This window comes from Cervus elaphus, chromosome 9 (assembly GCF_910594005.1).
Source record: "Cervus elaphus chromosome 9, mCerEla1.1, whole genome shotgun sequence".
NCBI lineage: Eukaryota > Metazoa > Chordata > Mammalia > Artiodactyla > Cervidae > Cervus > Cervus elaphus.
Window position 1 is genome coordinate 50,138,907 of NC_057823.1, and position 26,366 is coordinate 50,165,272.

At 44.2% G+C, this 26,366-nt stretch overlaps 1 protein-coding gene across 2 annotated transcripts in view; it reads right to left on the minus strand.

The window, feature by feature from the left end:
- SPOCK1 (SPARC (osteonectin), cwcv and kazal like domains proteoglycan 1) overlaps nucleotides 1–26,366 on the minus strand; it is a 559,487-nt gene that overhangs the window by 316,069 nt on the left and 217,052 nt on the right. The window contains exons 3-4 of one of the 2 annotated variants that reach the window (XM_043912844.1): nucleotides 13,840–13,848; nucleotides 7,371–7,416 (exon numbers count right to left, since the gene is read on the minus strand). In XM_043912844.1, coding sequence (XP_043768779.1) covers nucleotides 7,371–7,416; nucleotides 13,840–13,848 — 55 coding nt within the window. The remainder of the gene's footprint in view (nucleotides 1–7,370; nucleotides 7,417–13,839; nucleotides 13,849–26,366) is intronic. The other variant, XM_043912845.1, reaches the window with a different exon arrangement.

Sequence of the window (26,366 nt, forward strand, 5' to 3'; positions counted from 1 at the left end):
AGATTGCCAGAAGTGAAAGGCTGATGTGGCTAGAGTGTGATGCGAATGTCTAGGGCAGAAAGTGGTTATTTTGAGCAAGAGTATCTATTTCTATAAAGGGGAAATAATGGTTCTTAAATTACATGAGAAGGCAAAGGTGAGAGGAAGGAATCAAGCAGACCAAACATGAGGGAACCTGGAAAAAAACTATGAAGATGTTTCCCACAAACTAGACCAGCTGCCTCTGAGAATCAAGGGATCAGATAGGATGAAAAGATCCTTAAACCCTGTAGAATTCCCAACGCCCTGTGAATGCAAGTCAGAAACTCCTTTTGGAGTCAGGTTAAATTCCCCATCAAGAGGAAAGCTACAGAGATTTAAGATTTCTAATGAACCCATCAGGTAAAACTTGAGATTAATCTAGAGGGAAAAAAAATTCTCCTTCTAAAGAAAAAGTTTAGAAATAAGCAACCTTGCCTCCCCCAGGCACCCTTTCAAACTCTGACAAAACACGCTGCTGTGATAGTTCACAGGCCTCTGGTTCCAGAAACACAACTGGAACATGGGAAGGCCTCTATCCTTTCGAGTTTTAGAATTTTTGCCTGAAAACAGTGCAGGGCTTTGGTGAGGATTTGAGCTTGTCAGATCTTGGTATAATAGATTGGAAGTCAAAGGGCAAGGTTTTTCTTCTTTTATTCTATTGAAGTGAACAGCGTGAGTAAAAGGGGCCCCTGCCTTTCGAAGCTTTATTTTTATCTGGAGATCAATTTCTACAAGTTCATATTCTGCTCTGAAAATCACCAGCATCATCTGAGATTCAGTCACAGCCAGGATGCTCTGGAGGAACAATGATCAGTATTCACTCCAGAAGGAAAAACATTATCCTTTAAACCAACACCTGTACACTTTACCTAAAACATTTCCCTACTCCACATTAAAAGAACCAACTTGTCTCAAAAAACCTCCCATGATAAATCCCCTTCAGCCATTTTCCCTAAAATGGTTTGTCTCATCAAGTAGAAATTCCTACCCAAATAAGTCAGTGGGTTCTTTCCTGAGTAGACCACGGTTATAGGATGGAAGCTTGACTCATCTGCATTCCAACACTTGAGAACATCTTCAGGTAACCAGAATTTTATATTAAAGTGATGCATTGGTTATACACATAAATTACCTTCTCAATCCCCCAATACCACCACCACCAGCACAACAACCTTTTATTTGGCAAAAGCATTATAAATAAGCTCCAATTTTCTTTTTTATAAAGGGCTGGTCTAGAAGTTCTGCAACTTCTTGTTAGAAATCACTTCTTATTCATTTCATCCCCTCCCTCCCTTTTATTTTTGTACCACAATATTGTGGTCCAACTTACTTTTTCTTTCTTTCCCCTCCAGGCCCTTTGGATAACCTTCCCCATTAGCCACATGACTCCACAGGAAAAAAGCATCTTTGTGACAGCACCTTCAGCGTCACACTCAAGGGGATGCCGATCAGCTAAGACTGGGGGTGCCCTGATCCATGGTCCACAGACACTGAATGAGGCCAAGCAGTAGTAAAAACTGTCACCCCAACTAAAATAGACTTACGTGACTTACGTAAACACTTGAGATTGACATTGTATGGGTTTCTCAGTTTTCCAGACCACCTCTTTTCACTTTCACACCCCCACCAGCCCACTTATTCCTGCTTCCCACCTTGCTCCATCAACCCACTACAGACACACTCTATGCCAGTATAAGAGCTTGGATGGATGACTAATGACTTGTAATTCTGAGTGTCCCAAGAGAGACCTTCTTTAGTGTGGTCCCTAAACATCAGCGCTTGTAACTGTTGAATGAATGAATGAACATGGAGAGCCTGAACCTTTTCAGCCCCGATGATGAGGACATGGGGTGCGATGCTGCAATGACTTGCCTGGTGTAAGACAATGAAAAAGATCCATTACTGACTAAAACAACACTCATGGAACACTTACTATCTGCCAGACACATTAACTCACTCAATCCTCTCAATGCTCTTATTGTTGCCATTTCCAGATGGGAAAGTCTTAGGATCAGAGAGGTTAAGCAACTTGCCTAGAATCACACAGCTAACAACTGGCAGAGTCAAGTTCTGAACTTGGAGGATCTGACTGAAAACCCCAGGACCCCAGACTGCACTTACCGAAGTGTATGCCATGGAATAGACTACTTTTGCTGGATACATGATAGATGTGGGGTGAAAAAAATAAAAGCAAAAACATGTGGTCAAAGGCAAATTTAGCAAATGTTAAGATAAATGGGCTTCTTTGCTAAAAGACTTCTCAGAGCTTTTAAATTGCTAACAAGCACTGCAACTCTCCAAGAGACGAACAGAGCATATGTGTGTCCCCAACGGATTGGCGCAGGGACTGTTTTCGTGGGGAAGCCATCTTGCTGAACCAGATGTCACTTTCAGAAGCATAAACCGCACGTCTGCTCCACACCCACTGTGTGCATGCAGGTTTGCTGGGGGCCAGTGGAGGGAACGTGCCAAAAGGCAACAGTGGCAGAGGCCACCCTGAACTCTGGAATCGCCCCAGAGCTCTCCAGGCTCGGCCAGCCTCCTGCAGAGGTCCACCCAAGGGCCTCCACTCCTCCTGCCCACAGAAGACAGGAGGCCAATTGCCTCTGCCAGCTGCCCCCACCCACCTCCCAGCAGGGCCTCTATCTTTGTGGACTTTACAAGGGAAATTTCTCACCTGAATTAATAATGGTTGCCTTCAATTCTGAACTCCTGTCTGGCCCTTCTGTGAGGAGATTTGGCATTAAGTCGTTAACAATCAAAAAAGGATAGACTACTTTACCCAAATCTCAGAAAGAATTCTCAGAAAAGCCTGAAGGTGATGGCTATTATACTCCCCTGACAGAAGCATTACTGATTCCCTTAAAGATAGCAAGCGGAAGACTAGTCAGTCTTGCAGAAGTCCTCCAGGCAAGGCGCTTTTCTTCTAGCTACCTTGGAGTTATTATATGGTAAGTGCCTGTTCTATGAAGCCCTGTTGTTCAAAGTTCAGTAAATATCCATCAGCAGGGAGAGCAATTACAGGGAGATTAACTATTTCTTGAGCATTATCTGTGTCCTCACTATTCACATCAATACTTGAGATGGGAGCTACAGGGTCTCTCCAAGGTCAACCTACAGAGTCGAATGGTTAAGTCTGACCACCTATGACCAAAGTCTAGGGATCCGAGACAATGGAGAAGTTACCTAGAGTCGTGTGTGAGGGGCATCATTTAGAGGTGGGTCTTAGGTTCCAAATCACTGCTGTTGAGCCACTCAGCTACACACAGTCTCTAAAACAGTGGTCCTCAACACTTTTGGCACCGAGGAGAGGTCTCCTGGAAGACAATTTTTCCACGGACCAGGGAGGGGGATGGTTTGGGGATGATTCAAGCGCATCAAGAGCAAATTTAAGGAGCTGGTGAAGAACAGGGGAGCCTGGCATGCTACAGCTCATGGGGTTGCAGGGTTGGACACGACTGAACGACTGAACAGCAACAGCCACAAGCACATTACATTTATTGCACACTTCATTTCTAATCTACTGCTGCCACTTACCCGACAGGCGGTACTGGACCATGGCCCGGAGACTGGGGACCCCTGCTCTAAAGTACAGCGCTCATGCTATTACTCCTCTGCTCCAAAGCTTTCTATGGCTCCCCACTGCCAAGAAAACAAAGTCTGAAATCATCAGGGAGAGCAGGGAGAGCATCAGTATGAAAAGTCCTTTACAACCTGCCTTGAGTCTACCCATCTGGCTATACCCTACCAGAATCTCCTATGCACGGTCTTCCTTCCTCTTTTCTCTGCCTGCATTTCAAGCCCAACCCACACCCACCTCCACCGTGAAGGCTCTTCTACCTCCATCCCATAGCATCCTTGTCATCAGGCCCTCTAAAATGCCTTCCAGCAATTCCATTCCCATGAACCGGAAGTCCTCCCAACCACAAAACTGCCTGAACCACGTTGGATTCTCTTTCAGTGTAGGAGGGAAAAGACTTTTCTCTGCAGCTGATGATCTCCACTGGAGTTCGGCAGTCCTCCTATTTTCCAGAAGATGAAGTGTTCGACCCCTTCCATGCCTACGGTTTATATTTTGCCAGCCTGTGTTAGCACGGATATAGTGACCTCCCATTTTTATTGAGCGGCGCCCAGTGCAATTGATGACATCTGCTGGGGCTGATACTTTAAGTGAAGGCTATTCTCAGTCCTGCCACAGCCCACCGCCCATCCCACCCCACCCCACCCCAGCTCAGGATCAAAATAGCCAATAGCAGCTACACCTGAGCTACAAAGTGGGGCTTCTCAGCAAAGGTCCTCAATTATACCCAGAAAGTCATGAGGTTTTCTGTGAGGATTTATCTCAGCAGACCCAGTTTTCAAACCTGCAGAGCTGGAAAAAGTGGGAGCAAGGGCAGGAAGATGCTGCACAGAGCAGCCAACATTCTTTAGAGAGAAAAATCCCTGTCTGGGCTTTTTGATTAAGCAGATTTAAATAGTATGTTCAAAGGAAGCTATCACTTGTATCATATATGTAGACATATCATTTACGTAAATCAGGTGACAAATATATGTAAATATGTGTATAACCTATCCCAATGTGTACTAGCAAAATTAAAATGCCTTTTCCTTCCTTGGTAAAGTTTTACTATCTGTTTCCAGGCCTTGAGGGAGAGTAAATCTGATATTTATTAACATTTGATCCTTAGAGAACTAGAACCTAAGTCTTTTTCTGGCTGGAAAGCATCAGTTCCCGGTCTCCATCACTTGTGTAGCTCCATAAGCAAAATCCTAGTATGAGTATTTGCTGAAAGGCTCATTTACCAGGTCTACACAGGGAACAGGTTGCTCAATATCTGAGTGTTCTTCCAACATGAAAGTGTAGCCTTTTAAGAAATTTTGACCATTTTTGATGGAAAACATCTAAATTACAAATACCTTCTGGCGCTTTATTGTGATGATTCAGTCACTATAAAAGTTGTCAATTCTCCAAAGACTTCAAGAAGGCCAAGAGGAATGTACGGGCTACAGTACATAGATTCACAAATGTTTAGACATGACTGAGTGACGAACACACATACACAAGAGGAATGTGATGCTCATCACTGATGATTATCAGAGAAATGCAAAGCAAAAGCACAATGAGGTACCACCTCACACCAGTCAGAATGGCCATCATCAAAAGTCTATGACCAGCAGATGCTGGAGAGGGTGTGGAGAAAAGGGAACTCTCCTACACTGTTGTCAGGAATGTAAAAATGTAAATTGGTACAGCCACTATGGAGAGCAGTATGGAATTCCCTCAAAAAACTAAAAACAGAGCTGTCCTATGATTCAGCAATCTCACTTCTGGGCATAAATCTGGAAAAAAAATCAAACTCATTTAAAAATATACATGCACCCCAATGTTCATAGCAGCACTATTTACAATAGTGAAGACATGGAAACAACCTCAGTGTCCATAGATAGACGAATGAAGAAGATAGGTAAGCATACACAGTGGATTACTACTCAGACATAAAAAAAGGACATAACACCATCTGCAGCAACATGGATGGACCTAGAGATTATCATACTGAAAAGACAAGATTATACGATACCACTTATATTTGGATCTAAAAAATAATACAAATGAACGTATTTACAAAACAGAAACAGACTCACAGTTATGGAAAACAGACATGATTACCAAAGGGGAAAGGATGGAGGACAGATAAATTAGGAATATGGCATTAACAGATACAAGTCACTGTATGTAAAACAGATAAACAACAAGGATTTACTGTATAGCACAGGGGACTATATTCAAACCTTATAACAACCTATAATGGAAAAAAACAGAAAAAATATTCATATTTAAGTATAATTTAACCACTTTGCTGTATAGCTGAAACTAACACAATATTGTAAGTCAAATATACTTCAATTAAAAATTTTTGCTTAATTTTTTAAACTGTTGAAGTGCGAGGCCCTTGAAGTCCACTGAGATGGTGGAGTCCACTGAGATGGTGCAGCCCAGACAGGGCCTCCAAAGAAAGCCTTCCCTGGCACCTGTCCACAACACACATGTGCATGCCCACTAAATCTCCTACCTATAGACTCACCTGCACACACCTGCATCACAGCCTTTAACATATCCCACTGCAATTGCTGACTGAGCTATTTCCCCACTCCTTACTCTGAGCTCCTCCTGGAGTGGAGGGGGTGACCATAAATTTTCTGTATTACCCCCAAGACCTGGCTTTGTGCTTGCGCACACAATGCTAGGTCAATGAACATTTGAGAATGAATGAATGCATGCATGAATGTATGAACAAAGAAAGTGTTGCACTACTTGAGGGCATAATACACTAAATGTCTCTGTGGACATTTTAATGCCAATTTTGCTCACAAGACAACTAGAGTCCAGATGGAATGACCTATTAAAGTGACAAAGGAGAGGGCAGAAAAGGGCACCTTCTATCGTGTTACACATCAATGCCTTCCTTGACGTCTTTGTGTCAAGTTGACCACTGTGATCACATCAAACACTCAAGCTAGAGAAATGAAGCTGATTCTCAGAAGTGTGAATCTTTGAGACCTGGTAGGTAACATGTTCCCTCTGAGTTGCAGCATTAATTGCATATATGTACTTAACACCATTTCAGCAGCAAGTTCTGTGCTGAGGGCAGCCACAAATGGAACAATAGGAACAGGGATGTGATTCACAGCAGGCCTTCGTTGCATCTTAAATAACTCCCAGGAGCACAGAGGTGGTGATTTATAATGGCCCTCAGGAGCCTGGCTTTGTGCTTGTAGGGTGAGTGGAAAGAGCCCTCTGAAGGCTAAAACCCAAGCGGTCAGTGAACTGCCTGTGAAACAAGCTTCTATTTAGAAACCATGAAGAAGTTATTTAAACAAATGAAATATCAATGCCCTTGAAAGCCTCCTGGGATTGGCCTATTTCTAGACAAGAAAGTTTCATTTTTGTGGCTCATGTAAATTGGACAGCATCTCTAGGCACAGTCAGTTCCATGAATGAAATCACTGGATTCAGCCCAACAATCCACCAGGTTAGTCTGATAAGCATTTTACTCTTTTGTTTCTTTGTGTGTTTGTTTTCTAACAAAACCAGTCAATGATTATAGTGGTCAATTCAATAAAAACACTATTTAAATCTTAGACAATCTCAGACAAATAACCAACTTGATAAAATAATTTCTATCACCCCAATCTATTTAGTCCCCCAAAGTTGGTAAAATAAGACAGCTAGCTGGCCTTTGTGGGAAGAGGAAGTCAGCAGGAAAGGCTGAGATGGAAAGAAGGAAAGAAGGAAAAATGAGATGGCATTTTTCCACGAAATACACAGCAAGAAATAGTGCATCCTTTACCTTGGTCAAAAGGCTTGTTGGGATTCCAGTTTCTGAAATAATCATCCTATATAAGGAAAAAAAAATAGAAAACAAAAGTCAGGCTTCAGGAAGTTTCTCATATAACTGCATAAAAACCTGCCTTTCCCCCCTCCACCTCCCAAAACACAAAGGAAAATGCTAAGGGTTCAGAAATTTTTCTAAGGCATTCACGTGTAATCAAAAGTATCAACTGACTTTTCAAATTCTTGTCTTTCAAATTGTATGGATTATACACTATGAAGAGTTAATACATTTCAGCCTAGTATGGAAACAGCACTGCTCTTCCTGGTTTGACAGATAAACCGAGACACCTTCTAAGTGCAAGATGTATTTGCTATCAATTATGCCGCAGGTGATGCCTAGCTGTTCTCACTTGGGATTAAGCCTCTGTGTTTGTAACCACTGATAATTCAACTGTCAACATTTCTCCTACACGGAGACATGTAACTTTGGTGCACAGTTCCAGTTTTCTAGCACTTCTCGAAACTAAAAACAGAGGGTCATTCAAATGTGAGAATTAACCACTGGCATATATTCACCTTAATACCATTTGTTCTGGTTGTGTAAAGATAAAAAAGCAAAGGCTGGCCAATTTGGTTGATTCATAACCGTGTCTTTCTTGCATGTAGCTTGCCTCAATTTATGCTCCAAGGCTAGACAGTTGATCACGTTGAAATTGCAAGAGCCTAGGTCACTCACAGCTCCATCATCCTGTTAACCTCTTTCTCCCTTCTAATAACCCTTCCCCTCCAAACCTTCACTATCCACAGTTTCTCTTCCCTGTCAGCCCTCACCCACTCCACTGCAAATGAGCACACTCCCTCTGTCAGCTCAACTCCACTGTCTGCAGCATGCAGGGGCCCTGCCCGTGGACAACATCCCCACACCATTTTTAGGGCATGTGCCCCCATGCGGTTAATTTCCTCCTGAGTATACTCAAACAATTTGTGGGACGTGTTTTTGGCTGGCACTCTGCATGCTGCAGTTCCAGAAAGCTGTCCAAAATGAGGCCTGGATTTCTCTTCTAGAAAAGTTCATATACACCAAAGTACACAATTAGTTTCAACTATGGTCCATGCTCTCTCCTGTGACCATTTATCTCCCACATCATCTCCTTTGAATTTTATTGGTCTCTGTGTCATTCAATTACCTGGCTTTATTAGATCCTTGTTGAGTTCACCTAAGCCCTTAAATAGATTTTAGGAAACTGGATTTAGAGTAAAATCAGAACATTGCTTCTTGGGTGGTGATTCCATTTTCCAGGGCATGAATAAACATGAACAGGTTCCTCTGGATCCTGGGGATTTGGCATTAAATCAAGTTTAACTCCAAGGAATTGGTCCAATTTGCTCTGGCTTTAATTTTATGCCATATCTGGCCTTCTCAACCCTGCTGGTTAGGAAATCTCTGAGGTCTACACCATGAAATAGCACTGAGAAAGTTTAAAAGAATCCCCCTGTCACATCTCTCTCCATTTATTATTTTAAATACAATCCTCATCTTTTGAATTATGTGGTTCAAAACTCGGCAGCCAGAGTTAATGGTTCTAAGTTGAGGGCTGGATGATCAGTGGGAAATTTACTGCCTGATTTCTCAGGTTGGATGGTCAATCTACTCTTAGCCAGTGAACACAAGCAAGTGACTCAGACATTCTGCTGTTGACAAGGGCAAGAGAAGAGATAACCTAAGACAAACTCATCCTCACTACTGGAGAAAAAATAACAAAATCTCCATCCTTCCAGCTGTGGTCCATAAGTGCCCTCTGATAAGGATGGCATCACCTAATCGCAGTCTGAAATCACATGAACTATTTTCTACTTGAACATGCCGCTTTAATACATGGAAGTCCTTGGAAGCTTAGGCTGTGAGTCCGACAGGGAAGGACTGGAGCCAAAGACAAGCTCCTCTGCTTTAACTTCACATGTCACATTCTCTTTGATGTCCAAGTAAGGTTTGAGCCAGTCTCAGAAACTGAATATTCCCTAACGATTTCAACATACGTTATAACTTGGATGGAATGTGAAACATTCTACTGGACCTTGTCACTTTTCCAAGCTAACTATAATTGCCATTTTTACATGTTTCTTGGGGAAAGTCAGAGATTTCAAGATGAAACTTCTACAAGTGGCTATCTGCATGAGAATATTTAAAACTCATCACAGATGTAATAATACTGCCTAATTGCTGCCCAAATGTGAAAGTACACCTTGAGTCAAAACTCATTATGCAGAACGAGTCTCTCTATCAGCCTCTCGCCCAGCAAGGCCAAGTGGGAAAGGAAAATGACTCCCTGCATCTGATTGCTTTCACCCTGCCTTAGGAAAGCAGATGGCCAAAGCAGACCCCAATGACCAGAAGTGCAGACAACCTTGGGTGTGACCCCTTTAGCTCCAGCTGAGAGACAGGCACCAGAGCCCACTTGGGGGATGGTCAATGAGCACAGGGGAGGGGAGTCCCTAGCAGGCATGGCCATAGGGAGGTCCAGACATAACAAGGCCAGAGCTCATGGATCAGCCTTCCACTCTGTACCAGCCAGGTCTGCAGACATGACCCATCCAAGCCCTGGGACTGTGCTGATCCATCCACTCTTCTGCTAGGGGAACGCTGGTGAAAGAACATCTAAATCCACATGGAAAAGTTGAAAAGAATGCCCTTCTAGGGCTCCACCTCATCCCGGAGCCTCACCTAACAGTCAGTATGCCCAAGAGACAAAGGACAGCTGGATGGTCATTTCTCCAGGGCCCAAGACCAGGGGCACCAGCCTAGCTTTTCCTTTATCTTATTTTCTATCTGAATTTTGTAAATGTAACATATATTTTAGGTTATCCTTAAACAGACCCAGGACTTGCTGTGTTGTTGACAACACTCAGCACCTGTTTTCTCACAGTGACAAATCCCAACATGGGAAGCAGTGTGACAGCCTCAACATCACCTCAGTACTGCCCTGTAACCAAATGTGTTCCTGCTGCGTGGCCCCCAGAGTTTGGTCCACAGAGCAGAAAAGTCTAGGGCCTCAGGAGTCCTTGCCGCTGATCTTCCTTCTGACCCAATAAAGACGTGACCTGTTAAAACTCAGACTGTGGTGGAAGGCATGGTGGATGGACTCAATCGCACTTGCCAGGAAAGCCATATCCATTTGAGCTGGCCTCTTAACTGGTAATTTTATCATATAGTGATAAAGCCTTTAAAAATGACTTGGAAGGATCTCAGCATCAGTTAATTTTTAAAACAGACCATCTAAATAGAAAGATGCATACCTGGATACAGTCATTTATTAAATTCAATAACTCCTAACAGTGCATTCTACAGGCTGAAGAGTGAAGGATGGAAGTGTTACCATACATGTGTATTTTATGGGCTACCCTGCACAGGATAATCAAGTCAGACCTCTGCTGGACAGGGAAGAGAAAAGACTCCTTCTAAATTCTCACCATATGAGGAAGACCTGATTCCATTTCATGATACCACTTCAAAAATGAAAATCACCCAAATCTTTAGGGACTGTTACAACCCAGAAGATCCTGTAAAGATTTAAATTTAAAGAATCTCAAATTTGAGCCTGCTGACTCATGTCCAAAATCATGAAACATTGCAGGGGAGCATACAGTCATAGTAAAAGGAAAAAAAAAACATCAAAAGTTGGCCTACAGATCACAGCAAGAAAGTGACAAATGATAGCATCTAGAAAAATGAAGATGGGGTGGTGCTGATGGTGGAAGAAGAGTCATGGGCCCCAATTATTTTTTAAAATCCTCCACAGCTAATCAACAGAGATAAAATCATATTCATTTTATTAACATTCGATATCCCACAAACATAATAAACTGTATCCTAAGAAATTATTGGCACCCAGTAGCTGGTACAAAGGAATTCAACTCTAGGTTTTCAACTACTTTAGAGATAACCTGTTTTGATAAGCATTCATGGAAAATTAAATCTCTTTAAAAAAATATATATATAAAACATATATTTTATATTATCATATATGATAGATATTAATTCCCAGGTAGCACAAGTAGTAAAGAGCTCTGGTGCCAATGCAGGAGATGTAAAAGATGCTGGTTCAATCCCTGGATTGAGAAGATCCCCTGGAGGAGGAAATGGCAACCCACTCCAGTATTCCTGCCTGGAGAATCCCATGGACAGAGGAGTCTGGCATGATACAGTCTATAGGGTCGCAGAGAGTCAGACACCAATGAAGCGACTTAGCACATTCAAGGATATAATACATATCAGTATATGTTAATAACATATATATATATATATATATATATACACATATACCAAAGAACATTCTGCTGTATAATGCATCTTCCAAGAAAACGTTTAAGCCTCCCTACCAGGAAATGATGCAAAAATATTCTGCCATAATTTTAGTGATTAAGTCTCTTTATCATGGACATCATAACCGATTGGAAAGTCTCTCATTTTAGCCAATTGTGATTGGGAAACTGAATTTTTCTTCTACTGTCTCACCGCCCCCAAATGTCTGATGCAATTTAGTTCAGATACTCCCCAGGGGTTTGCCTTTCCAGAGGTGCTTATGTCAGCTCCAAAGAATGTTAAAGCAATTCTGAGGAAGAGAGTGGCACAATCAAATGGAAACCACTTCTGCAATCCGACTGCTTTACTCCCACTTATGAAGATGATGATGGCATGTACGATATACTTTACAGCTTTAGCTACCACAGATCAAATATACTCAGCTCTCATGGGACAGATCATTTCTCTTTTATACATATTTTAGCTAAGTTGTTTGAACACTGTAGTTTCATCTGAAGATTACCTGAGATAATACAAATTACCAGCCTAGAAAATAAGTGGGTGCCTCATTTGTCTCGGCCAGGAGTGAGCCATGGAGACCTGTACACATGTACAGAAGAAAGGAAGGCCAAGTGAGAGCAGGCAGCCTCTCTGAGGTCATCTGAAGACCTCCTGTAGATAAAAACAAAAGAGAAAACCACTGTCCTGCAGGGCAAAGTGGACTACAGTCAGGTTTATAGATCCTAGAGGGAGGTTAATCCCACTTTATCGAACCCCAAACTTTTACAAAGACATCAGTTAAGGGGCTATAGGCAAACTGCTCTCCAAAGAATTCAGTGCGAAAAAGTATCTTTTTACACTACTTGACTGGGGAGAATAAGAAGGAGGGCTGGCTGGCAGGTGGGGAAAGTGTCTCTGAAATGATCATAGAAATCACTGGAAATGTGAGACTTTCAGATGACATGGAATTGAAAGTGTTAGTCACTCACTCCTGTCTAACTCTGTGACCCCGTGGACTGTAGCCCGCCAGGCTCCTTTGTCTGTGGAATTCTCCAGGCCAGAATACTGGAGTGGGTAGCCATTCCCTTCTCTAGGGGATCTTCCTGACCCAGGGATCAAGTCCAGGTCTTCCACATTGCAGGCAGATTCTTTACCATCTGAGCCACCAGGGAAGCCCCAAATGACATTGTATAAGTGAAACTTGCCTGTAATTTAATATGTGTGCAGTAGAAATCCCTACTCGTGACACTACTGGGAAATACAAAACATTCCACCTATTGAGAAAGAAGTTGGCTTCTCATACAACCCCTCACCTCTAAGCTATTTCGGGTAACATCTCTGGGGAAGCACTGTGCTGTCAGTCTTGTCTCCATCAGGCCTGTCCTTCCCACCCAGGTGAAGAACCCCAATAGGAATCCTCTGCAAGAAGCATTCAACCACCCAGGCCAGCTGGGGCAGTGACTCGAGGCCCCCTGCCCCGCCACTCCACAGATCCCACTCACGAGAACCCTGTACCCTAGGGGCTGGGAGCTGGACCACTAACACATCTTCATGGGCACAGATCACACCCACACACCTGGGCCAGGCTAATTCTGAGCAGGTTTGGATCTTACCTGCACATTCCCCCGGGGCAACACTCAACAGTACATAGTAAGTCCTGGCTCTACTGGAGTCAACTGCAGTAAGCTGTTTCAGCTTTAACATCTCCGTATTCCTGTGAAACGCACATAACTGTTCCTGATGTGCACAGAAGGACAGGTGGGTGTGTGTTTACACAGACACTCTAAATCACTTGCTTCCTGAATAGAGTAATTCTTTGATAAATTGGTCTGACATTTGGTATAAAGTCCTGCAGGCCTCAGACAAAGTGATTTAGAAAATAGCAATGTCAGTTGCTCTGCTCTTTCAATAAATAACCCACCAGTAAAACACAGATAATAACTGACAATCATACTTGTACTGTAACTAATGAGAAAAGATAAAGCAGCAAATGGACTGTTTATATGCATTTGATAAATTATGTCCCCTGGATATACCCATGAAAAATAAATGTGTGTGGTGCTGGTTCACTGAACTAAAACAACTATTTACCACTGAGATTTAGGATTGAGAGTGATATTTACATTTTATTTGGCAACTATTTTGATGCTATGTCTAATACACAGTGGAAAAGTCAAAAACCTACCTCAACTTCCTGAGTACGAAAGCATTATGAATGAGGAAAAAAAATAAAAGAATCACATCAAACAATAGGAAGGAATATAAACATTTTCGATAATTGCATCAAATTTTCAAATTATAACATTAGAAAGGTCACAGGCAGACATTTTCCTTTAAGTTACCGACCATCACTCCCTTTTAAAGGTCCCCTCCCTCGTTCACTAAGTTCATGAAAAGAAGGTCAGGTTCTTGGTGGGATAAGTGAAATGTGGGAAAATCTGAGGGCTCTCTGGTGATCTGTGTCATTACTGTAGAACAGCTAGCAAAATCGTGATTAAGTCCAAGTATACAGGCATAATTATTATCTTTGAGAATTTTAAATGACTAATTTGCTGTGACACTGGTCCAAAGGGTGAAATTCAATAAAAGTCCTGAGATGACATCAGAGAACAAGAATAAAAGACCTTCTACATTTCTGCAAAGAAATTATTTCACCTTGCAGCTCCAAAATAGCTTCAAGGGGTCTAAAACCTGAGAAGGACATGGGTTTATGGTCCTGGGATGTAAAATGAATAGCACTGTCATGGCACCTCCAGGTGATTAAGGGATTACAACCACGACAAAGAAATCCCCCTTCCTCATGGCTACCTGCTTGTCCTTGTCTGTCCATCCAAGCTGGGTTCTGGAGGAGTGACTGCTGATTGAAGCTTTTCTCAAAGAGAAAAACTGAGTCTGAGATCTGTTCCAGAAAGGATGTCCTACTCCTGACTTTCTCTTCTGGGAATACAACAGATCTATGATGCTGCATTTGTACTCTGACCAAGACAAGGGGTGTCTTCCCAGACTCAAAGCCACCCATTCCCTTGACCTCAATAGCAAAATGATCAAAACACCTGAGCTATCCAGGAGTGGGCTTCTGAATGTCCAAACAGGAGAGCAGCAGGAGGACTATGGATTCAAAGGCAGTAGAAACACTATGAACAGGACAGGCTGTGAAGCAGACACAAGATCCAGCCTCGAACACTCACCCACCAGCTGGCCTGGCACAAGCCCCTCAGCTTCTGAGTTGTAGCTCCCTGATCCACAAAACAAGACCGCTGCACCTACCTTGGAGGATGGGTCACAACGATTCGCAATAATGTGGCAGTGACTGGGATGTTATCAGACACAAAGAATGACTCAATAAATTAAAATGTACACTTTTGCGTCCATCTCCAGAGGTTTATAATATTGAGATGTCTCAAAAACATTGAGAGAAACAGGCTTATAGAAATAATGATATGCTTAGAATTTCAGTTATGTGGCTCTTGTGCATTTGAATCATACCAAGTAGGCCCAAATGAAGGGAGACCAATTGCCCTTGGGAACAATAATTATGAAATATTTTCAATGCATGCAATTTTATTAGTCTTATGGATGAAGAGTGGCTTAGGGAAAAAATGCAATGAAATGTGAAAACATGAGTTGCAGGCACGTCTCTGTTTAAAGGTCAGGCTCCCATTCTCTAAGATTTAGTGACCCTGTCTGTTTAAAAAAAAAAAAAAAGGATAATACTTACACCACAGAGCTGTCTGTGCAACCAGTGAACCAGTGAGAGATGTTTTGAACCACTGTTATCAATTACACATCATCTAATTCTAAGTGAATTTAAGTTTCAGTTATGACTCACTATATTCTCTTAAGTGGACTAGGCCCTGCTATGAACAGGTAAAATTTCTGCATGATCATTAATTTACATGTAGCAAACAGTCAGAGAAACCCAGAGAAGGGTCATTTCATTGAAACACCAAGTAAGGCCCTTGCCATCTTGGAGCATATAAACCTCTCCTTAAAAGAAAATACAAATCGTACTGGCCCAAGGCCCAGCCCTGTCTGAGCAGCATGAACTCCAAATTAATCAGGTCCCACCATCTTTCTGAGAATGCCACTCCAGCCACCTCTCTGAGGCCGGCAGGCCTCAATCAACATCCAGATGCTGCCTTCCAGGGTATAAGACACTGGGTATGAACTGTCACCCACACAGCCTCCGCCTCAGCTGGGCCCCCAGCTTCTCCTGGGGTCACCACCACATGCCCAGGCAGCCTCCTCTCCCTACACGCTGCTCAGGCTATCCTCTCTGCTGCTCCTACGAGGATCCTCTGAAGGGACGTCAGCCCTCACCGCGCCCCAGTATCAAATACTCCAATTGCTCCCCACAGCCCCCCGGCCAAGACCAAGCTCACGAGCAGCTCCCAGGACCCTGCGAGGCACAGCCCCTGCTGAGTCCTCCAGTCCCCCTGTGGCCACACCCCTGCCACACGCTTCACGCTAGCCCCACATGAGCTACTTCTCGGGGCTGCAGCAGCCAAGCTCCAAAATTCTATACACGCTGCATCCTCTGTGCCTGAAACCCCCTTCCTCTCCCTTCTCTAACATTCACTGCTCTATCAACTCCCAGTTTAGATTAGACGATGGTCCTCATGGGCCACCTCCCTGTTCCCAGTCCCTCCACGCCAGAGATGTGTCTGCTGTGTGGTCTACAGCCCCCGGGCAGCCCCTAGCAGAGCCCTGGTGTCACCGCTCTGCCGCAGCTGACCGCTCTCCTGCCACTCGACCACACGCCTGCCAGTCCCCAGGGCCGGGGCGGGGTGCCTTCCCCCCCACACCTAGGCCAGCATGGCGCCTGTTCTGTACGAGGTGCTCAGTGAGCACCTCCTATGAGAAAGACTCACCCAGCCTCTGTGGCTTCTTTTATGTCAACTGCAGATCCCCAGTTAATTCCCCTTTGATTCAGAACACAGGCTCTGTGTCCTGGAAGTTTCTGAGGATGGTGAAATGGGCAACTCCTTTAGTGTGACTTCAACTGGGGCAGTAACAGGAACCTGGCACCAGCAGAGATGATGGCAGAAGACCTGGGAGGGAGCAACCAAGGAGGGCTGGCGGACCTCTGCCCGACAGCCTCGCTCCATGTCTGCTAACGCCCTTGAGCCACCCCGAGGAACAAATGAACTTCATGACTCGGCTTGCCACAGCTGGCAGATCTCTGATGCAAGATTCAGAATCTGAGACAAGCTGAAGTTGAAATCCAATCAAAAAATCAAAGTAATAGTAAGGTTTAACATTAATCATCTAAGAATAACCGCAGCTACCAGTTTCTGAGTGCTCAACGTGGGCCAGGCACTGTGCCAAGCCAACTGTGCTGTAAGTTTACACAGCTAGTGAGAAGCAGGAGGATTTGAGCTCAATTTTTCCCAACTCTGAAGATTTTTTTCAAACTGGACAAATAAATAATAGTAACAATATTTACATTAGGGGCTTCCCGGGTGACTCAGACAGTAAATGATCTTCCTGCAAAGCAGGAGACCCTGTTTGGATCGCTGGTTAGGAAGTTCCTCTGGAGAAGGAAATGGCAATCCACTCCAGTAACAATATTTACATTGGTACATCACATTGGGAGACTCCAGCATGGCTGCGGAACAGAAGAACTGAGAATGTGATCTAGGCTTGGGACTTAGACCTGGCCCCCAGTCAAGGGGGGACACCCCATGAGAGAATAGAGAGATGGGTGAGGTGAGAATGAGCAGAGATAGTTGGTTGGGGTCTCCTTGCTGGTCTGGGGAGGTGGAGTGGGTGGGAGATGCTGAACTGTTCCTAGATTAATGAGATTCCAAACAGACAGATCCTGGTTCTCTCCACTGAGCACTGTGCAGTGGTCAGGGTCACTGAGTGAGTTGCTCCTAGGGACGCCAGGGGCCTTCTCTGACTGCCAGCATGGCAGAGCTCCGCACACTGTATTAAATGCATTGAGTGAACAGAGGACCAGTGAGGAAGATGAAGACTGGAGAACCTGGGAGAAAACACAGGGCTCTCTCCCTATTGGAGATGGAACCTGATGGTTGCAGGAGATGTCAAGGGATTTGACACACAGGCCAAAGGCCTCCCAAGAGGCTCTCTCTACCATTGCATTGACCCTTCATGCATCTGAGCCTCAGCTTTCCCATCTATGAAAGGGGAAATGTAAACACCTTCCCTACGGGGTCTTTGTGCAACTGGACAGCAAGTCCATTTGTCCTGTGCCTGGCTCTGGGAAAGTAGCCAGGACACCCAGATGTCCTGACCCCTCCCTACCCCACGTGGTGCCCCAGACTTCAGAACCATGGCCAGCAGCCCTGGTGACAGCAGCCTCAGGAGCAAGCCCCACGGAGGAGCACTTTGTGGGCTCTGGACCAGGCACTGTCATCACACCTGTCTGCCACCACACTCTCTGGGGCTCGCTTCAAAGTGGAGCATCCAACCTGACATCAAGGCACTACACAGAAGACCTGGTGGCTCTGGCACCGGCCATCTCTCTGGGAAGCCACGGCCACAGACTTCGCATGAAATTTTCATTAGCTGCACAGCAAGACCTGCCGCAGTTTCTCCCAGCCCTGCCATTCAGGCTCTCCTCTTGGAAAGAGCATCTGGGAAAGTTAGCAATAAAAGCTCCCTCACTGTGTCCCTGAGAGCATCCTAGCAGTCGTCCTGCCTGCCCTCCTCCACATCCTGAGGCTCTGGCCCTTGGACCACATACACAGCAGATGCTCCCACCAATGCCCCAGAAACAAGTCTGGTCAGGGTCTTTAGTCCACTTCAAAGCAATGATGTCACCATCAGAATCTGAGAGAGTTCCTTTGAAATCTGAAACTTCTGAAGTGATGTTCCCCCTATGGTAAGAGCAAACAAGCCTGCCAAATAGACCCACATTCCCCAGGCACAATTTCCCTCTGTGATCACTGGCAAAGCTTCCACAGAGAATGGGAGCAGTGTTCCCTGTCCCAGGTACAGCCACTGCTATAACTGGGGCTCACCACAAGGGTAGAACAATCTTCCCACACTGACTGAAGACCCCCCATGGGACCCATACTCCCAAAGGCTATTGGGTTCAATCAATCCTGAACCATGGACTAATAATCCTGGAGATGGGCTCATTTTCCTCTCACCTAACAAACATTTCTACAACTCTGTGATGGATGGAAGCCAGTCTCTCACCCTCAGCACTGCCAAACAGAGGCTTGGTAGACTCAGGTGACTTAGAGTAAGAATCCCAAAGCACTTTAGCCAGGTTCCATGCTTGAGAACTTGCTCATCTGACCACTCGGACAGGTAGATGATGTACTTACATCATGTGAAAAGACAGCATCCAGAGATAAGATAACCATCCTTATACCAAGGTCAATGTGTTTGAGTCTTGTGATAGCTGTTCAGTCCCGACTCTTGGGGATCTGCGTACTCCACAAACATCTAACCATCCTGATGCATTGCGGGGTGGGAGGCGGGGGGGAGGTGGTTTCCATAATCTGCCTGGGGCACCCACAGAGACAAAGCAAGGCTGAAGCTGCAAGGAAGCTGGGGCCAGAGGCTCGAGGACCTTGGTGCCTGATGAGACGTCCACACCTGATCTCCAGGCACCGAGGAACTACTGAGGGCAAACTTGGAGGTGGCTCCCATCACGGCAGTGCTTTCTGAAGGTGCTGGGCTGACTAAGTGTGGGACAGGTTAGAAAGAGTCAATGAAACCAAGGACACCAATGAAGAAGTTCATTCCATGTGCACAATTATCACTTATGGAACATTTGCTGCATATCTGCCTTTGCGCTAAGAAACAGGCAGGAGTAATACTCAGCCCTTACTCTCAGAAGCCCATGGTCTGGCCAGTGTAGAGGGAGCCAGAAATGTCAGCAGATGGAGGATAATATTACCTGGCAATGTGGTCATTATAAAAAGAAAATAGCTACAGAACACAGAGAAGGAAGCCACCACTCATTCCGGGGAACTAGGGCTGACTCTACTGAGGCAGTGGGACTTGCGCTGGGTCCAGATGGACAAGGAGTTTTCTAGGCAAGGAACATGCAGTGGGTGGGATGAGGAGTCAACGAGTGCAATGAGCAGGACTCTTTGCTGCAACAGCCCTCAACCCGGGCAACAGGAGAGTAAGCCTGAGCCCAGGGGCAGCCACAGAGAGTGGACAACAGGATGTCTGCTTTGCTCAGGGTCTCCAAGGCCCCCGTGGCCACACCATCCAGTCTGCCATTTGCTCTGGGACCAGAAAGCCTGGAGCTGCCATAACTGATTACTGGCATCACTATTATCAGTCCACTCCAGCTGGAAGGCTGAGCAATGACATTATGTCTGGAGGGGCCACACTCACCCACAGCATGCCACCCCAGGGATGAGAGCCAGCTCACATCCTGGCCCTTCCAACCAGCAAGTGTTTCCATGCTGCCTGTCAAGAACATATGTAAGTCATATGGGCCACAAGTGGAACCAACTAGTCTGTATGCCCAGCCCTCTTTCTGTCCTACAGAGACACATGGCCAGTTTGTTCAACCTTCCTTTATTAAATAAGCATCTCTTTCTCTGGAGGTGAGATCTCTGAGAACAAAGGCTCTGGGAACCAAGACCCTAGAGGTCCCCCCTCCCACTCTCCATCAATGATTACAATTAAGGGCCTCATTTAATGGTAACAATTAAGGGCCTCTCACACACTAGCAAAGTAATGCTCAAAATTCTCCAAGCCAGGCTTCAACAGTATGTGAACTGTGAACTTCCAGATGTTCAAGCTGGATTTAGAAAAGGCAGAGGAACTAGAGATCAAATTGCCAACATCTGCTGGATCATTGAAAAAGCAAGAGAGTTCCAGAAAAACATCTATTTTTGCTTTATTAACTACGCCAAAGCCTTTGACTGTGTGGATCACAATAAACCATGGAAAATTCTTAAAGAAATGGAAAAACTAGACCATCTGACCTGCCTCCTGAGAAATCTGTATGCAGGTCAAGAAGCAACAGTTAGAACTGGACATGGAACAACAGACTGGTTCCAAATCGAGAAAGGAGTACTACGCCAAGGCTGTATATTGTCACCCTGCTTATTTAACTTATATGCAGACTACATCATGAGAAATGCCTGGCTAGATAAAGCACAAGCTGGAATCAAGATTGCTGGGAGAAATATCAATAACCTCAGATACGCAGATGACACCACCCTTATGGGAGAAAGCAAAGAGGAACTAAAGAGCCTCTTGATGAGGGTGAAAGAGGAGAGTGAAAAAGTTGGCTTAAAAGTCAACATTCAGAAAACTAAGATCATGACATCCGGTCCCACCACTTCATGGCAAACAGATGGGGAAACAACGGAAACAGTGAGAGACTTTATTTTGGGGGCTCCAAAATCAGTGCAGATGGTGACTGCAGCCATGAAATTAAAAGATGCTTGTTCTTTGGAAGAAAAGCTATGACCAACCTAGACAGCATACTAAATAGCAGAGACATTACTTTACCAACAAAGGTCCATCTAGTCAAAACTATGGTTTTTCCTCTAGTCATGCATGGATGTGAGAGCTGGACTATAAAGCAAGCTGAGCACCAAAGAATTGATGCTTTTGAACTGTGGTGTTGGAGAAGATTCTTGAGAGTCCCTTGGACTGAAAGGAGATTAAACCAGTCCATCCTAAAGGAAATCAGTCCTGAATATTCACTGGAAGGACTGAGGCTAAAGCTGAAACTCCAATACTTTGGCCACCTGATGCAAAGAACTGACTCATTTGAAAAGACCCTGATGCTCGGAAAGATTGAAGGCGGGAGGAGAAGGGAATGACAGAGGATGAGATGGTTGGATGGCATCACTGACTCGATGGACATGAGTTTGAGCAAGCTCCAGGAGTTGGTGATGGACAGGGAAGCCTGGCTTGCTGCAGCCCATGGGGGTCACAGAGTCGGACATGACTGAGCGACTGAACTGAACTGAGCTGAAGGGCCTCCTGCTCTTCCTGAGGGCTTCCTAGCCAATGCAGGAGACATGTGTTTGATCCCTGGATTGGGAAGATCCCCTGGAGAAGGAAATGGCAACCCACTCCAGTGTTCTTGCCTGGGAAATCTTATGGACAGAGGAGACTGGTGGGCTAGAGTCCATGGAGTCATAAAGAGTTGGTCACAATTTAGCAATGGAACAACAACATCAAGCTCTCACTGAGCCTTTGAAAGGACCCCTTCCTGTGTAGGGGACAGGGCTAGGGAGATGAGACAAATAGCCAGGGTTCCCTTGTACCCATCTTTTAAAATCAAAACCTCCAGGGAAAAATTACCAGCTATGACCATTTCTATGGTCAGATCATTCCTATGGTAACAAAATACCTATCAATAAGGACATATTTATTTCTTGTGGAAGAGTACTCAGCCAGCAGAAACCATGTCATATGTTTTATATTCAGGTTTTCTTTTCATGTATTATTTGGAAGATAACAGGAATGTTAATAACAATGCAGCCCCCTTCCAGTCTTAAAATTCAATGATTCTAAATATGTCAGATAATAAATCAAATACACTTGAAAGCTCTATGTAAATGAAGTGGGAGCAATTTTCAGACTAGCAAGGACTGCAATGTACTGGAAGAATCCAAGAAAGACCAAAACATTAAGCTGTTTTTGTCTTTGATTTTTATTTTTGCTTCCAATTTTTAAGAACCTAATATGAACATAAACAATACTTATGTCCTAGATCTTTAAAATCCCTTTCCTATTAAATAACTTTTGAGCATTAAAGAAATAGGTTAGGGAATTCCCTGGTGGTCCAGTGGTTAGGATTCCATGCCTTCACTGCTGAGGGCATGGGTTCAGTCCCTGTAGATCCCACAAGCTACATGGTGTGGTTAAAAAAAAAAAAGAAAGAAAAGAAAAGAAACAGTCCAGTTAGGTTTTTTTTTCACATGATGCCCAGAACTACTAAAAACCTCTTGGAAAAATTTTCCAAGATCAAATTCTTTAGCCAAATTATCTTCTTATGAGAGGTAGAGACTCTGAGAAAGTCCCATACATAACATGGGAAGAAAGAAACAAAGACGCAATAAAGAGGACCAAAGATGCATTGGTGACAATTTCATCCACTCCATAACCACACCTTCCCCATGTCTGGAGCCCACCCCCTTAGAGGACTGGGAAGGAAGAAGGGACAGCCGTGGCTACCAACATGCATGAAGCCAGGACAACATGGCTACACTGGGGTAGTGCTGGGTCCCACTCATTATAAGCAATCTTCTCATTTAGCCAGTCACATGCTCACACTTTCTAGATACCTCAGCTATCCTTAAAGAATGCCCACAATCCACTGTAAGAAGACAAAACTACAGAAAAGCAATAGAGAAAATTCAAAATGGTAGCAATGGTTATTAATGGATGGAGGAATACGAGAGACTTCTTCCTGCTTATGCTTTATTATTTTTCAATTAAAAATTAACAAGGATTACTTTATATATTTTCATATTGCCTGTTCATTCATCCATTTACCCATTCACTCATTCAAAGTTCTATAGGACAGAGAAAACAAAGAAAGCATTACCCTAACATTTTGTTAAGGTTTTTTAAGGAGCTTTGTAAAGGTAATTTAAATTTTGTTAAATTACCCTAACAATTTGTCCTAACATTACTTTTTACATGAACTTACACAGCACTAAAATCTGCAGTATACGATCCATCTACACCAACAGTTCAGACTGAGAACTGAAATTACAGCCCATGGGGAAAGAGAAGGAAGAACCTCTTGGGTCATGACCTAAAACAATGACTAGGCACCTTTCCAGGCAGCTGAATGGAGTCACAAGCCCTTCTAATCAGCCTGTCTCTAGGCTGGCACACAGGGTAAGCATTCACTTATTCCTTTTGTCCTGGCATCCTATTAAGGAATCCAAGATCTGGAATAAGCAGAGGGCGACCCTCAGCTCACTTAGCACCACACAGCCCAAGGCCCCTGCCAGAAATAGTCAGGAGAAGGACCCAGACCTCACAGTAGAAATCGTACATTTACTCACAAGGTGGTGACAGCTCCTAAAACAAACCCAAATTGTGGCTCGATTTAATAAGGCATCTGAGGCTCAGATACTTCATCTGATTTACCAGGAGGATACACAAATCACAGCTAGAATCAGAGGCACCTTGTCAGGGCTGCCTGCTGGAATTATTTGGGAACAACACTGCATGGGTTATTTTGGTGTTGTCCATCAAAGCCTTGTATGTCTGTTTCACACACCTCTCTTTTTACAAAACTCAGCTCTTAACCCCGCTTGGAGCTGAAATCAATGGTTCTGCTTCTGGATCTGAAACATAAAGAAACATAAAAGCACATGGTAGTTTCTTAACTGGTAACTTCTCTTGACATCTCCACTGCCATTGGCCAAATGATTCCAGGTAAATGTTTTGCAACGTTTATGAGCTTCAGTTTCTTCATCTATAAAGTGAGGGCAATGGTGTCCACGTCACTGGGAGGCCTACTTGGAACACATATGCAAAATGTAGTATGTAGTATGCACCAAATATCCAAACATGTCACTGCTTTTTTTTTTTTTTAATTGATCTCAGTATATCCTCTGCTGAAAGCTGATAACAGAATTTGAAGAACAGAATGCTAGTTTCCTCTGGGATGAGTCCATTTGCGATGCTGCCATTCCAACTGCAGACATTTTGAAGAAATCAAATATGGGTAATGGCTGCTTTGGAAAAGCAGCAGCCACTGCTTGGTGCAAAAGTGTAAATAAAACGCCACTTAAGTAATCACATTACTCACAGCTTAATGCATGTGATCCAGAGCTGCAAGCAAGCGTGTGTGATGGATTTCTCATTATCTGTTGGCTGCCACTGCAGCCCATCCAAGCGTCTGCAGGCATCCAGACTGGGAAAGTCTACATTAGCTCCTGGTGGGACCCACACTCCTGCTATCAGTGGAAACAGACTCAGCAGGAAGGAGGCGATGCTTTCATAAAAAGGTGATAATACAGACAGACACGTATGCGTGGGGAAGAGCTGCCAGGTTCTAGTCAGCAGTTAAATGTCCCTTCCTTGGCTCTCAGGGGCTCCCAAAATAGTCTGGGTGAGAGGACTTCCCTAGCTGAATTCTCTTAGCCCCTGCCAGGTAGGGGTGGAGCCTCCTTGGATGCCCTGATATGACCTGATTTCAACTCAGTGCCAAGACTAAACAACAAAGGAGACTAAACACCAAAGTCCAATGCTGGACTAAATCCATCATCTTTCTGAGAAGGGGCTCTGAAATCTCAGCATCTTCCATTTGACCAGAGCTGCCCTCAAGCATGGGCCTCCCAGGTGGTGCTAGTAGTAAAGAACCTGCCTGCCATTGCAGGAGACATAAGAGATACAGGTTCAAACCCTGGGTTGGGAAGATCCCCGGGAGGAGGGCATGGCAATCCACTCCAGTATTCTTGTCTGGAGAATCCCATGGACAGAAGAGCCTGGCAGGCTACAGCCAATGGGGTCGCAGAGAGTCAGACACAACTGAAGAGACTTAGCGTACACACACGCCCTCAAGAGTGCCAAGCACTAACTGGGGATATGTTAGATCCTTGGACAATTTACACTCTAGATAAATGCAGAACTTCTAGAAAAGTCACTTCAGAACCCAACTACAAGCATACTCTAAAGATGTGGGTGTTGTGCGGGGGCACAGGCTGGAATGTCCTCAGGGAAGGATGTGGTAGTCACTTCTTCATATGAAATCCAAGTTCACCAAGGCACCTGCTGCCTTTCCTCACACAGAATTCCCTACACACAGGCAGCTTTGATTGCAACAAGGCAGTCAGAGACTCTGCCGTTCCACCTCTACCTCCCAGCAGGGCATCTGTGCCCTTATGGTCTTCTCCCCCACCCTTTCTCATCAAAACTTGCTCCTGGACCTTTCTTCAGAGCCGGTAAAGAGGACTGAGACAGTTCTATTCATATTCAAAAGGGATCCAATCTGAGGTGACAAAATCCTGCCAGAGTGTCTGCCAGTAGAAAAGCGAGCAATGTTTGGGGAGAAAACCTTGGCTAGCCCTTGAATTTAAAGCATACCTCTCAGGTCCAGGCAAAGATGGAAGGTGAGGGGGATTAAAAACTAGTGGAAAGGAGACATCGGACAATATTACAAAGTTGTAGTAATCAAAGCAGCATGATATTGGCACAAAAACAGACACGTGGATCAATGGAATGGAATCAAGAGCCCAGAAACAAACTCACACATCTACCATTAATTAATCTTCAATAAAGGAGGCAAGAATATACAATAGAGAAAAGACAGTCTCCTCAGCAAGTGGTGCTGGCAAAGCTAGCATCATGTAAATCAATGAAGTTAGAACACACCCTTATACCATACACAAAAATAAATTCAAAATGCTTCAAACTTGTAAATATAAGACATTTTTCTACCATAAAACTCCTAGAAGAGAACATAGGCAAAACCTTCTCTGACATAAATTGTACCAATGTTTTCTTAGATCAGTCTCCCAAAGCAATAGAAATAAAAACAAAAATAAATAGGACCTAATCAAACTTATAAGCTTTTGCACAGCAAAGGAAACCATAAACAAAATGCAAAGACAACCTGTAGACTGAGAGAAAATACTTGCAAACTATGTGACTGACAAAAGCTTAATTTCCAAAATACACAAGCAGTTCATAAAAGTCAACATAAAAAAAAAAAAAACCTCAATCAAAAAGTGGGCAGAAGACCTAAATAGACATTACTCCAAAGAAGACACACATATGGTTAAAAGGCAC